The sequence below is a fragment of the Cydia strobilella genome, chromosome 5, assembly GCF_947568885.1.
Source record: "Cydia strobilella chromosome 5, ilCydStro3.1, whole genome shotgun sequence".
In the NCBI taxonomy this organism is placed as follows: Eukaryota; Metazoa; Arthropoda; class Insecta; order Lepidoptera; family Tortricidae; genus Cydia; species Cydia strobilella.
The window spans coordinates 20,509,543-20,525,280 of NC_086045.1; the positions used below are offsets into that span (position 1 = coordinate 20,509,543).

At 39.1% G+C, this 15,738-nt stretch overlaps 1 protein-coding gene across 1 annotated transcript in view; it reads left to right on the top strand.

Annotated features, from left to right (window-relative positions):
* The window catches only part of LOC134741584 (insulin-like growth factor-binding protein complex acid labile subunit), a 67,151-nt gene extending 51,911 nt beyond the window's left edge, over window positions 1–15,240 (top strand). The window contains exons 2-4 of the mRNA XM_063674420.1: window positions 8,259–8,352; window positions 10,583–10,706; window positions 14,020–15,240. Coding sequence (XP_063530490.1) covers window positions 8,330–8,352; window positions 10,583–10,706; window positions 14,020–15,084 — 1,212 coding nt within the window. The 5' untranslated portion in view covers window positions 8,259–8,329 and the 3' untranslated portion in view covers window positions 15,085–15,240. The remainder of the gene's footprint in view (window positions 1–8,258; window positions 8,353–10,582; window positions 10,707–14,019) is intronic.
* Window positions 15,241–15,738: the final 498 nt, after the last annotated feature.

Consider the following 15,738-nt stretch of genomic DNA (forward strand, 5'->3'; position numbering starts at 1 on the left):
TTTTATTTAACGCAAACGCATCCAGAGTTTGATTTACGTTTGAATTGGTGCAGAACGTTCCGAATTTCCATGCGGCTGGGACATAGATTTTCCGTGATTTATATGCTAAATGGTAAAGTCGGCAGTAGAAATTTCAAACGTAAGTGAATTTTAAGCAATCAAGAAAAGTATTCTGTAGGAAACAGTGATTTTACTGATATTTATTTAAAATAATACTGCACCTAATGAAATTGGGACAAGTTAATCTTGAAGCTGAATATGCGTAGGTTTTAAATAATTTATCGGTCGTTAACTAAACTGCTTTTCTTTGAGACTTCATGATAAGTGGGGACTTTGGTAACTGAAACTGTTAAATCATTCTGCTAGTACATAAAATACAGTTTTATAGTTTATTTCAATATTAATCTGTGTTAAATCTGTAAATTCAATATTTAGAACAAGCTGTAATATTTAATATGAGACCGGCAACAAACCATTTTAATTTTAAAAACTCAGCTACTTCTTTACCGCGTAACTTCTTTACCTTTCCTTAAGCGGTGGACCTGTAATAGTTACACTTAAGACGGTCTCAGACAACATTACAATCTCTGGAAACAGATATTTGTCCAAACATACCAATTCAATTTATTTTCCTGAATTCCTGTTGTATAGTGTAGTGGACAAGTTTAATTGGTTCCCGGCGTAGCGATCAATCATAGCAATGGCGGCGTGTCATCGTGCCCTCGACAATCGGCATTCAACCGATATCTGCACCAACAACGATGTTATATTCTCATTGGTATAGGTACGTACGAGTACATATGTATATCGCGTAGGACTATTTATTTTGGAACTATCCCTAATACTGATAATTTAAAACAAGCATCGAACCAATCGAATGTGACAGCACTTAGGTACCATTATTTATGTTAAATAGGCCAAACGGGGGCTACTAGTAAGTATCATGTCCATTGCAAGCAGGGAACCTTTACAGCGCTTTGCACGTCTTTTTACTAAGAAAAGAAGATTTTATGCAATAACTCAAAAACGATTCGACCGATCATATTCGCTATAGTTTTCGTTGGACGTATTTAATAAGCTTTTGTTTTACGATTTTTTTCATATTTTTGGACCCATGGTTCAAAAGTTAGAAGGGGGGAGACATTTTTTTTTCTTTCGGAGCGATTGTTTCCGAAAATATTAATTATTTAAAAAAATGGTTTTCGGAGACCGAAAGTGGAAACTGGAAAATGAAGACCTATCCAACGATATCCCACACTATTGAGCAAAGCAAAAAAAAAAATTTCAAAAAATAATAATTTGTTTGGCACCTGCCAAAAAAATTATTTTTTAATACAGTTGCTCAAAAAGTGCTACTTTTCATGGCTGTTTAGCGTGCGGAAAGTTGGTTTTCGCGAACTAGTGCTTTTTACTTTTCCAATTGTTTTAAATTTTTACTTGTTCCAATTCATGACTACTTATTGATGAGTGTTAATATTAGTTTCATTTAAACGTCGTAATCAACATAAAAACCTACTGTTAATGTAAGAATACGAAAAATATGCATATTTCATATTTAATTACTTACCTCTTCATCATTGACCGAAGCGAAGCGAAGGTCTACGGTTTGACTCGCGCATTTTGCTTTTGTATGTCCGGATGTTCTCCTCTACAGGTCGCAATTCACAACCGATTCTCGTGAAATTGTGTTGAAATTTTATTGTATGGAAAGTTTCATATAAAACCGCGGCGGCACGCCGGGTGACGTTGATCAGTCTGTCAAGTGTGGATGGTGCAACTGGCACTAAGAAATTCAAAAATCAGCCAGGTATACAGGGTGGTTTGGGTCAGTGAGGGCAACTAGCAGATCACGTGCTGCTACGTGAAAATTATCTTAGAAAACCTTCCCTTAATTTCAAATGAATGAAGATTGGGGTTTACAGATTTTGGAAAAAACATAGGTACTACAGGATGCAAGAAAAGGTCATTTTTGACAAATGCCTGAGGCGCCCTTTTTCTTTTACCTACAAGCTTTTCACTGTAGGGTAGGGTAAAGCCCAAATTTCAAGTCTTACATACAGGGCGCCTGCTTTACGCTATGAGGTCCCTAAGCAGGCCTATGCGGTCTTCGCAATAACTTTTCCACGCCACGTTTCACGTCAACCACTGCGGCTGTGTCCCTAATAGTCCTAATACAGACTTTTCCCATGTTTTTTGATGCCAATCGATCCCATTCCTATCCAATCCACGATCAAAAGCTTGTATGGGACCATAAAAAACTTCCGCCAAGGAAAGCCACAAATCGAGGAAAACTTTTCCCATACAATTTGTTTGAAATGAAAACTTTTATTTTTCACGTGCTATTTTTTATGCCAATCGATTCCATTCCTATCCAGTATCAATAGTTTCATAGGGTTCAACTACTGGTACCTAATAAAAAGCCACAATAATTTTCAAAGCGAAATTTATAAACCTAGAAAATATTATGCTGAAGCGACCAACATCAAAATCAAAGTGATTTGTTAAGATTTAGTTAGTCGAAACCGTTTCCTCCCGAAATGGAAATTGTATGAAAAAAGTACCTATTGTCTGTAGCTATTCTACCCTCTTATTTAAACCATCCTAGACACATCCATCTTAAGCTATGCTCGCGAGGTCTACAGCTCACAGAGCCACTAGTTATAAGTATTATAACACGTTTATTTTTCAATGTTCAAAAACCGTTCTTAATAAGTTGTCTGAATGGAACGGAACGCCTGTCGAAGAAGAGGCGTATTTTCTTACTGCAAGAATGTTTTAAATTTCCAAAGGCAACATTCGATATTGTTTTTATAAATATACGATACACAAATAATCATAAATAACGATATTTAGGTAATAATAGTACAATGTTTTAATATTTACAATTGTTTCTGTCTTATAGAACATGTATTTGAAAAAAAAAACTTTGATTGAAGTGGGTTCAATAATAATAACAAAATCAATTCTAGTCGAATATAAGCTAGAAAAACACTTCTTCATAATGTCAATGTCAATGATGTCACAGAATTAATAATATTATAAAAATTTCGAATTCCGTTCCTTACTTGTTGCTCTTCTTATTTTTTCGCAATTGTATTAAAAAACGTCGTTCGATACACGTGCGGAAATGTCATTCTTCACTCGTCCCGAGTCTTGCCACTCGCCTACGGCTCGTGGCAAGATATCTCGGTACTCGTGATGTAATGACATACTTTCCGCACTAGCATCGAAATGTACTATTATGCACCGCCAGTAAATGTAAATTTGCAAGCGGCTCGGCGATAATTTATGTACATACCTATATAAATATTGTGGACACCCTTTTTTGTTATATACCGGTTGAAATGATACCATAAGCTTTTCTAAAATTAAGATTTTATTGGAATAAAAATACATTTGTTAAAAACGAAATTATCTAAAAAATAAAACTAAATTAAAACTGAAAACTAAAACTAAAATACATCTAGAAAATGTGGCCCCTTTGGCATGGTACCGAGGATGCTGGCAGCATTTCCCCGCTGTATTGCGATGCTAATACGATGCGAATACCATCTAAAATTAAATAAATCCTCAAAGTTTTTTTGCTAATAAAGCACTGTAATATACTTATACAATTTTCATACAAATTTTTGGGACATTTTTTTAATAATCAGGATTGAATATGCTAGTGATTCTGAGTTGAAAGAACCCAAAAACACCAAAACCAGGATCTGAGAGAATCAGGTTTTCAATATTCATTTTAGAAAACGCCCACGAAGAATACATACAATAGTTGACAATAGAATCTTTGTCTTACACTAGTACTAGCACCCAAAAGAAAAGGATGTGTATAGTTTTTTTGTTCTTATTTACTGACAATTTTGTTTCACCAACTATATACATATATCGACGAATAACAAAATGAAGTGTTCGCCAAGTAGGTATCCATTCAATAACAAATTGGAAATACTATTTCAATGCTATCCCTTATTTCGTTTATAAATTGATTGAAAGATATTAGTAACAACTGGGAACTAATCAAATTATTTTTATCATTTCCGATTTTGGATCCGGCTTTCATCATTGGAGGGCTTCGTCACTTTTTCTCTAATATAAGAAATCTATTTCGGTTCATATTTATTAGCCTAATCAAAAATAAAAATTATCGGGTTTTATTTGTAAATCAACAAGAGATGTTTGCCAATCTTTATTCGTTTCCGTTCCAATAGGTGCTTCGATAAACTTGCCTTGAACGTTTCATTCAAATGCTGGAAATGGAGTGAAATAATTATTGGTTTTATTATTACATCATATTGATCCGGCAATCGGAAAGACACGTCGTTCACGCCGAGTCTGAAAACGAAGTATAAATGTTAAACCAACACAAAAATGTTTTATTTGCCCACGGATACGAGCATCCTATTGTCTGATTCAATTATACTTAAACGGAAATTGAAAATGAACACTTGATGGGGAGACTCCCTCGGCCTCGCGGGAGCCAGCCTGCCTGCCTTATACACATATGTACATACGTGTACCTAAATATCCACATTCCACGTTGTGGTGTCAATTATAAATTGACCCACACTTTTAGGAGAATCTATTAAATCTATAATAGTCATACGGATCGTGAATTGTTTAAACTGTCTAGTTATATGATCAAAGTTGCTGCGACGTATTTTCATGTAAATTGACTTTACACAAATCGACATTGAAAATAAAATAGGTAGCACGGAAAAGGCACATTCACTTAGGTACGCCCACGTAGTTATCGAGCCGCGTCCTAACTGGTTTGTAATAAAAACATGGGAGAAAATTCGTGTTGTACCTAATACTTGTAATTGAATCTATCTGTCTTCAAAACAAGATAAACGTGAGATAAACAGACATGAAGCGTCAGCGCCTCGTGGCGTCAGGTGCAAATCAATAGGTGTGTCTAAAATAAAGGTAAACATATACCGTACACGTGAACAATGTTGTTAAGGCGCGGCGATACAAAACGGCGTTTTGAATAATTCCGGAGTCGCATGCCAAAAATTTAAAATTGCAAGAGTATGTTTATGGAGCCGCGTGAGATTCCCGCGAGCCGGCCCTCGGGCGCCATTACTCCACAACACACGCTTTTAAACTAAACCACCATTAAATTGCACACACAATATTACAAAACGCTTTTCCTCGGGGATAACGAGAATTGAAAGCCTCGTGTAAAAGCAAAGTCAAATTAAAAGTTGGGAAACTTGGTTAATACCTAGTTTGTTTAAGTACTGTTATTTAAAGTTTGAGTAGTTACCGACCGAAACATGCCGAAACAAACCTTTAGCTTTTTATTTTGCATGATTTTGCAACATTCAAACTGTGTGTCATGTCATCTAACTTCACAATATTCGAGTCGGTATTCCTAACTTTTCTATGCTTTAAACTTACATACTCTACTCATAACCATAACAAACATTTACATAACAAATAAACTTATTGTCATTCTACCGAACTGTAAAGGATTTTCCGGGAAACTAAGAAATTTAAACAATAAACCATGGCCATTGGTGTCGTATTAAAACAATTCCATTTATATTTGCTGCTAATCTAATTCAGTCGTCGGGTCAGTAATGCAGTCTTTCGCGACCCAAAATTCTAACATTTATTTATTTTAGTCTGTGATAGGCGTAAAGGAGCCCTTTTTACATGTCACAATAGCAACCTCAATTATACGGCCGACCACCATACCTGTGTAAAAATAACAGATCTGAAACAGTTATTTGTGCAACAAGAGAGGAAAGTTGGTTTTTCTTGCGAGTATTTATTTTAAGTCCCGAGAAAGCTAAAGATGCTATAATTCAATCACGAGCGAAGCGAGTGATTCTAAGTTAGAATCTTGAGCGTAGCGAGGGACTCAAAAACACGAGATGTAAAATAACTTTGCTCTCATGTTGCACACATAATTTTTCACCTCAGTAGTGAGAACATATTAATGGGTAAAATGTATTTCGAATTACAAAGAATAATAAAAAGAAAAAAAATGTTATAAAAGTATGAAGTGGCAGTTCATGGCCTTCACTAAATTAAAAAGCTACTTTGTTTCACTCCCTGGAGTGAGAAAAGTCGCACTGTCTTCACTTCCTGGAGTGAGAAAAGTCGCACTGTCTTCACTCCCTGGAGTGAGGAAAGTCGCACTTTCCTCACTCCAGGGAGTGACGAAAGTAGGCTTGTTCGAGCTGCTGAGGTGAAAATAAAATAAAAACTAATATACGCGTTAACAGGCAACAGTAAGAGTATAGATGATGCGGTATTTACATACTACATAAGTACAGCTTATGGTTGTAAAGGATCTATATCGGAATCCCTAAAGATTTTTATCCTATTTTTGCATTCCCTAATATTGTTTGTCATAATTATCATTTGTCCTAATACTCACATGCCCTAATTTTGGTTTCCCTAACATCAGCAGCAGTTCGATTTCGCGATTGCAGTTCTAACCTAACCTACTATTCTGGCAGCAGTTCGTTTTCGCGAGGGTCACAATTCTAACCTAACCCAATCTACTCTTCTGGCCGCAGTTCGATTTCGCGAGAGCCGCAGTTCTAACCTAACCTAACCTAGTTTTCTGGTGGCAGTTTGTTTTCGCGAGGGTCGCAGTTCTAACATAACCTAATCTACTTTTCTGGCAGCAGTTCTTTTTTGTGAGGGTCGCAGTTCTAACCTAGACTGACCTACTTTTCTGGCAGCAATCCGTTTTCGCGAGGGTCGCAGTTCTAACCTTAACTACTTTTCTGGCAGCCTTCTGGCAGCAGTTCGTTTAGCGTACCCTACTGCCCCACCTTACAAAATTGTTTAATGGAATCTTACAGGCAGGCAAAATTCCATAAGATATGCTACACTCCAATATAATTCTGCTTTATAAAAAATGAGACAAGAATAATATTGGAAATTATAGTCCCATTAGCCTAGTGTGCCATATATACAGTCTTTATTAAACACAAACCTCCAGAGCAAGCAGAATTCAGGCCCAGCTTTTCAAACACCGATCACCTCCAATCAACCAAATAATAGAAAAACACAACGAATTTAACATGCAGCCTTAAATAGGTTTTGTAGATTATGAAAAAGCGTTCGACAATTTGACACATTCCTCCATATTTTCTGCACTCCAAGAACAAAATATAGAGCCAACATATATCGATCTCATCAAGGCCGTATATAGAAGTAGTACCGCCAGCATAAAATTCCAGGCATCCGGTCAGTTGTTCAAAATAGAAAGGGAGGTCAAAAAGGGAGGCCCGCTATCTCCCAAACTTTTAACCAGCACCCTCCAGCAGATATTTTAAAGCCTGGCGGCATCATGGTGATCTAAGGGAATAAATAGTCTTTCGCAGGAGAAGATTAACAAATCTTCGCTTTGCCGATTACATCGTTCTCTTACGGTGCTCAAACGTGGTCCCTTACCGAGTTACAAAATACCAAATTTAAAGTTTGCCAAAGAGCCATGGAGCGCAACGTGCTTGGGGTGAAAAGTATTGACCGGATCAGAAACATTACGTTGCGCACCAAAACAGGCATTGTCGACGTTGCATCGCCAGGCTAAAGCGGGACTGGGCAGGCCATGTACGACGTATTCACCCACAGAGGTGGGCTAAACTAGCCACGGAGTGAGTGCCTAAATGTAAACGCCGACATGGACGGTCTAAGAGAAGATGGAAAATAAATGGCAATAGAAACCTTACAATAGATCCTATTTACTTATAATGTGCTTATAATAAATAAAAATAATAAAAGAATTTTATTTCGGACATAAATCCATAGTTGTTAGTTACATATTACATTAACTTATAAAATAGTGTTAGAAGAATTACAAAAATAATCTTAACCTACATACCTAAGTATAAATTAACCTATTTTACTGCAGTGTGGAGTTTTGTCCACTGCTGCAGCAGAGGGGAGTCCCACCTATCCAACAACGCTATCATGATACTGTTAGCGCTGCCCCGCCAGCGGCTAAGTAAAGAGGCGCACTGCATCCGCATGATGGCCGCAAAGCCGTCGACTTGCGCCTCCGCAAACATCCCGGAGGCGCTACAGTGACGAGGCAGCCCCATCAGCATCCTGAAAGCGTTGTTGTATTGCACTCGTAGGTCGCCTCTTAGGTCTCGTAGGTCGTCACTTATACCACTGTATAAAATATTTGTTCCTTTTTATTTAAAATCTTTATCATCAACGTATTTATAACGAGTATTAAAAAATAAGGAAAACAATGGTGTAAAATGTAATCGTATTCTTGTCCGCAGATCGTGGTGGAGCAATGGTGGTGCAAAGGTGAGAGCGCGCGGCGGGCGGCGCGTCCCGCCGGCGCCGGCGTATGGCACTCGCACGCACGCTGAGGTTAGTACGTACTTACGTAGGTACACATATATCAACCCTTTGACCGCCACAGTCGGCCATAACCTTAATATATTCTGATAGTTTAAGCAAGTATACTGTTGATGATCATCGTTGTCCTTAAAAAATGCGTAATTACGATGTACTTAATTAAGGTAGTTATATAGCGCTTTTTCAAAAATAAGCTTGGAAACTAATATATTAATCTTGAAGAACGGCCGTGTTGCATAATAAACTACAACTAATATTACAAGCGGAACTCCTTGTTTAATTCCACTTATCAGAAAAGGAGTTCCGCTTGTAATATTAGTTGTAGTTTATTATGCAACACGGCCTACATTGTAAAATACTATACCTATACAATAAACATAATGTGCTACATGGCATGGCACGTGAGCCACAGCTCAAGGTCAGGTTTTAGAGTGAGTATGCCTCTCAGGGAGGCACCTAGCGACATCTACCGTAAGAGCATTATACTTCTTAATCGACTACCGGAGTTCCAAGCCTTATTGGAAACTCACCAGTAACGATGCGCCACCCCATAATTACTTAATTGATTTTGTGTTAAGCATAAACGTTTGCAAACTATACCACAATGCTTACAAATAAAGGAAAAGTAAAAACTCACTGTCTCGGGCGAGACTCGAACTCGCAACTGGGATACCAGCCCATCTGAGCTCACGCTGCCAACTGAGCTACCGAGACTTACCCGATGACAGCGAATATTTCCATCAAATCATTCATAATCTAGTAGGATATAACCAAACGGAGTAGCCATTAACAGGCGTTCCCATCTGTCGAAAATAGTCGGCCAGTGGTCATACACAATGTATGGACTGACGTTAATCTGACATGGCTATTTTGACGTTACGCAACTCCGCAAAAATCGGCAGACTTTTTTGTACAGAAAATTACAGACGTGGCGTCTCCGTTTGGTTATATCCTCCTAGTTTATAATATGCGTCTTAGGGATGCGCCTAGCGACATGTACCATAAGTGTAAGGCCTGAGTGGACGCTCGAGTTGGGCGTGCAGCGGGGCGGGGCGTGCGGCGTGCATGTTAAACAAATGCAAACGTATAGGAGCGGCCTTAGTGCACGCTGCTCAAATCACTTGTGAGCCCGACGCCACGCTGCACGCCCCGCCGAAAGCTCCGCTTCGAGCGTCCACTCAGGCCTTACACTAAGAGCATTACACAATTACCCAGTGGGGAGTAAAGTTAATTTGCGTGTCATTATCATTGGCAATTGACATACCGGTCAATTCGAACAACGTGATAATAGATAATATAATGAGAACAATACGAGACACTTATGTATGAAAATATTTATCAGTACGGTTTTTACTCACTATTATTTTTAGTCGCTTTTGGCGACATGTTTCGGATTCTTTGGGCAAAATAATAGTGAGTAAAAACCGTACTGATAAATATTTTGAAATATGTCTCACGATAGTTTAAGTGCGATCACTTATGTATGGTAGCGAAAGTTGGGTATGGCAGAAGAGGCATCAGAAACATTGAATGCAGTGGAAATGAGAGCGTTGAGAAGTGTGTGTGGTGTGATATTACAAGATAGAATTAGGAGCAGTGTGATAAGGGAAAAGTGTGGACTGAACGAAGATGTAGTGACAAAAATTGAGAAAGGTATGTTAAGATGGTTTGGACACGTGGAAAGAATGAGTGAAAGAAGGCTAACAAAGAGAGTGTATAAAGGAGAGGTAGAAACGGGAGTTGGAAGGTGCAGACCTCGGCGGACGTTCTCTGATCAGATCGGGGAAATCCTGAAGAAAGGTCAGGTCAAGAGCACCCTAAACCGGCGAGCGTGTATGAGGAATGTTATGAAAGTGAAGGAAGCGAAAGAGGTATTGCCAGGATCGTAGCAAGTGGTAATCCGTGATTTCTGCCTACCCCTCCGGGAAATAGGCGTGATTATATGTATGTATGTATGTATGTATGTATGTATGTATGTATGACATGTAACCATAACAACTGTGTATGTTCAAGCGAAATAAATAAATTGAATTGAATTGTATGTATGTATAACGTATCTATTAGATCTCGTTCAAGAGGACATTCGGTATCGCGGAAATGTCAAATTTGACACGACTTTCTTAAATATCTCGTTATCGTTTCTGTTTCATATCTAGTGGATATCTAGATCATTGTTCGAATTGTCCCGCTATACATAAATAGACAGGAGTTAGTATAAGTTGTGTTGGTTGTGTATGTGTAGGTGGCTGGTGAGATGGGCGGCCTGGTCTGCGCTGTTGTCGCTGGGCGCCGGGCTGGCCGGCCACGCTCCGCCGCTGACGCCGCCGCCCTGCCCCATGCATTGCATCTGCCTATCACAGTCACAGGTAAACTACACATCATCATCCCCTAGTAACAAAGTGACGCCAGCGACGTCATAATGACGTCATTTATATGTTACAATGACGTCATTTATACGTCATAATGACGTAACCGACGTCACAATGACGTATAAATGCTACCTGGGTCACGTGTTGTGTGTGACCGTCCGAGTCAGGGACCGGTCTGAAAACCAGCGCCGGGCATCTCGGCCCGGCACACGCTGAGACTGGAAACCCTTTGCCCAATTTGTTTGATTGTACTTATAAATTAATAATTGTTTTTCTTATTCTTGTTTTATGTAATTTTATTTTATTTTTCTTTTGTACTTCTGGATATGTGGCAATACACAATTCTTATTCTTATTCTTAATAGCTGGAGGCCAACTCCAACTTACAATGTGACATCAAAATTATATCAAAATTATGTCAGTCACTCGAGCTTTTCGCTCGCGCCAATACATGTACGGAAAATACACGCGTGACTGACATCATTTAGATGTCGCAATGTATCTCTCGCTCGCTCTCGTTTGTGGAGCAATCCTGTGCCATCTCTTTGACCGCCCTTATACGATGCGACGTATACTTTTTTTTTCTCTTCTCTGTCCGTCTGTCTGTCCGTCTGTCTGCCACAAGGCTGTATCTCATGAACCGTGATAGCTATACAGTTGAAATTTTCACAGATGATGTATTTATTATATTATATTGCCGCTATAACAACAAATACTAAAAACATAATAATATAAATATTTAAATGGGGCTCCCATACAACAAACGTGGCCCCCATGTTTCAAATTAATTTGTTAACGTTACATGTCCATCGTCAACCATAACAAGTTTTATTTTTTATACGACCACATTAGCATAGGCCCTTATAATTTCACTTTTATATATTTAACTAAATTTTTACTACTTTATTTTTCCTTATAATATTATTCGGCTTGCAATGTATCAATCACTACTTTGTTTTTATTCAGAAAATTGTCCCACACGACGACGCGACCATGACGCGACTGTCAAAATATGACTATGAAAGAGAACATTTAATCGAGTGAACCGTCTGATACCACCTTAACCGTGAACAACATACGCCTGCAAGGATTAAATGAGAGAAGTTTAATCTGTCTGTGAAATGTTCAACGCTCGGACCTGAATCGTGCCTGAATAATTATGCGATTATTATGGCCCACGAGCTCTGTCAATACTCAATCCAGCGGCAGTGTGCGTTGCGTGCAATTCAAAGTAGATTGCTTAATTCTCGACTGCAGGCGAAACGCGGTCACAGCCAGGCGGATAGGCTTACAGGCTTAAATCGAATTCCTCAAATTTCTGATTTAAAAATCAAACACTACGTCCCAATAAAATCATATTGGTTCAATTTATGATATCCGTTACCTCAAAATATTATACATACATATATCGGATATGGGATATTTGGTCAAAGTGATTTTTTTATTTAAAATTTCCAATAATTTGTAGCGCGTGGCGGTGACGATTTCTATAGAAATGGAATTATGGCCAAAGTAACACAATTCCCCAATGAGCGCCAATGGACGGTCTACGGCGCAGTCTTAAAATTATGATTGCCAATATTTGGTTCTTATCTAAATTCATTGGCACTAAAATCTTTTATACAAAATCACAGCCAAATTATATTATTATGCTTCATATTTTAGATGCCCGATAAATAATAACCCCCTTATTCATAAACGCGCTACAAGCGTCAATAAGCCCTTAAAAATTCTGCTTAGTTCTTGTTCTAAATATAGGTTCATTGAGTTAGGACAAATGTTATGAATACTCGTAAACATACTTATAGAGGAGACTAAATTGAATTGTTATTGATATCCGATTATTTGCGAAGCTTAGGTTCGAAACGATTCAATCAAAATATGGACGTGCGTCAGACTAGGTCGGGGATATTTGGAAAAGGATTAATTTTATCTGCAAAGGGATCACAGCGGCAATAAGCGGCTGTGACGCGACGAAACCAATCTGTCAATATTTTCATAGGGATTTTGCTCTTCCTGCAGCGAGTGTTGGCACATTATTTTTTATGGTTTTTATCTTTCGTGGTCGTGTTGCTTTGGTATTAGTTTTTAATGTGACGTCGCTCTTTTATAAGCGAATCTTTGAACGCTAAAATAGGGTTAGAGAAACCGACACCAAAGATAGATATAACTCCGTAATAGATGGATACAGTCTACGGAAAAAACGTGCCTCGAAAATTACGAAAATTTGATTCTCGATCAGATGGCGCCACTAGTTTTGGCCTACTCTCGTATAGAGGGCGTTGACGGTTGCGTTTGTTATTTATAATTTTAACGCATATCCGTGAAGGAACATGGGTCAAAATCATATAAAAATAATTAATGCAAATAAAAAATACATTTATCCATATTTAAATACATTTTAACGTATTTTTATAAATCTCATTTTTAGTTTTAAAGTATGTCGATAGATGGCAGTGAATTTACAGTGGTTACAAAATTTACTATGACAGTACCGCTCTATCTTATTATATCCTCTTTGCCGACACCAACAAATACACAATGATTTTTAAACCGAGATTAGTCTGGTAGTAGATTTTTAGAAATTAATCAATGTTTATCATTAAAATGCACCCACCGCAAATCCACTCAACTGTAGTAGGTAGTTAAATATAGGTAGTATATGACAATGGTCCACAATACGGTCAAAAATAGTAAGTATACAATTATGGGTTTTTTATCCCTTTATGTAAATATTTTCCTTAGAAACGTGTCATTTAAATAATAATCTATGAAAACAAAAATATTCTAGATATTTTACAAAAATATTCTAGATATTGTGGCGATTGCGTCACGCACTGCTTCTAATTTAACGAAAATACTGCTCGTGCGCAAATTATATATACATAGTATGTACTATGGTATATAAGGTATGGTATGTATGTAAGGTATGTATGTACATACCTTCATACCTATGATTTCGCAGTTCAAAGGTACACATTACAATAATATAAACAAAACTGTACAAATATTTTCTACTAAATAAGCCATATTATGTTACTATATAAAATACCTGATCTTTCTTGGGCCTGAAATCTCAGTGTTTGTTATTTGTTGTGTTAACATATATGGGGCATTTTCTATGAAAATGGACCTTATTGTCGATGGCGCTTACGCTGCACAGCGTCGCGCGGCATTGTATTTATATCGGATCATCGTTAATAAAATGGCGTAAGCGCCATCGACAATAAGGTCCCTTTTTATAGAAATACCACATATTTATCATGAGTGAAATGATATCTTGTATTGTAACATGCGTGCTCGTGTCGCAGGTGGTGTGCAACAGCGCGAGCCTGCGCGGCGTGCCGTCGGCGCTGAGCCCCGCGGTGACGCAGCTGTCGCTGTCGCGCGCCGACCTGCGCGTGCTCCGCTCCGACGCCTTCGCGCACCTCCGCCAGCTCCGCCGCCTCGCGCTTGACGCCTGCAACCTCACGCGCATCCGCCCCTTCGCCTTCCGCGGTCTGCCTAGGCTGAAAGAGCTCTACATCCAGCACACTCCCCTCGCCACCGTCGACGCGTTCGCTTTCGCCGCCCTACAAAACATCACTTCCATCGTCCTCACGCACAACAGAATTGCACAAGTCGAGGGGTACGCTTTCGCCGGTACTAACTTCATTAAACTCATATCTCTTAGACACAATCCGCTTAGAAAAATACTGGCTCATGCGTTTTCGGGGTTAAACGACGTGGCACAAATCGAACTGCCTTCTGGCATTAGATCAATCGAGCCGCAAGCGTTCGCGGGGCTCGAAAGCGTCGGCGTCTTGGAACTGGCTTACATGGACTTGCCGGCGCTTCAAGCGGACACATTTCGAGGATTGACTAGAGTCGGGAAGCTGGCGTTGCGGGAATCCGATCTCGGTATTATTCGCGTTGGAGCCTTCGACGGTCTGCAACGAGTCGACACGCTCGAAATGTGTAATAATAAAATTGATAGAATTGAGGAGCTTTCATTAGTGCAAAATAACAGCGTACGTAACTTTAGACTGACCGGGAATCATATGTTGGAGACACCGGAATCCGTCATTTTGGAAGTGGATAACTTAGTCATACGTGGTAATCACCTTCCGTGCGAGTGCGGTAGGGATCCCCTAGCCAATCCATTATCGTTGACGCAGGGTTTCGCGGAGGAGAATTTCTGTATTTCACCGCTGAAGGTGCGGGGGCGAAGTTTGGCGAGCGCGGCGGTAGCGGTGTGCCGAGGCGAGGCGGGCGGGAGCGCCCGAGCGCGCGCAGCGGCGGGCACGGGCGCGCGCTCGGCGCGCTGCGAGCACTGCCTGGCTCCTCCACACCTCGCGCTCTTTATCACTGCCTTTGCTTTCCTCGCCAACAGCTAACCGCCTTCCGTGTTCAATTAGGTACTTACCTTTATGTACATATTGTAATATAAAGTACCTAAGTATAATGATGTCAAATATTTTACATTGAAAAGGTCCGTTCATTAAGTATACGTTGGACCATGATTAAAATTTGACTTTTCAAATTTTGTTTGATTTTTTCTCACCATTTTATATGCATATTCTCCCGTCGGTTTGTTGATTAATTTAGCCGATTGTCTTGAAACTTATTGACAGCGGATAGTCAATGAGTTTTCAGAACGATAAATCATACGTAGGTAAGTGAAGATTTATGACCGAATAAAAATAGCGTTTTATCTTTACTTCCAGTCAATTAACGGTCGCCATCCGATATGGCTGAGTAATGCGCCGTCGTCGCAACCGCACAAGCGGGAAATATATCTACTTCCACTTACTAAGGGCATCTTAACACCCTCTTATCATCCTAATACGCATTGTCATGACATGTGGACTCAAAATTGTTTACAATAAGGTTGATTTTAGGACGACGTCATAAATTACCATACGGGTTAAAAAAAAAGAATTTAAATATATTTGCACTTAACTCTAAGCTTGTGCCGATAACTAGCATCCGCGGGCCGTTGTCAACCGTCCATTGTTTGTTTACTGGAATTACAGGTATCTACACCCAAG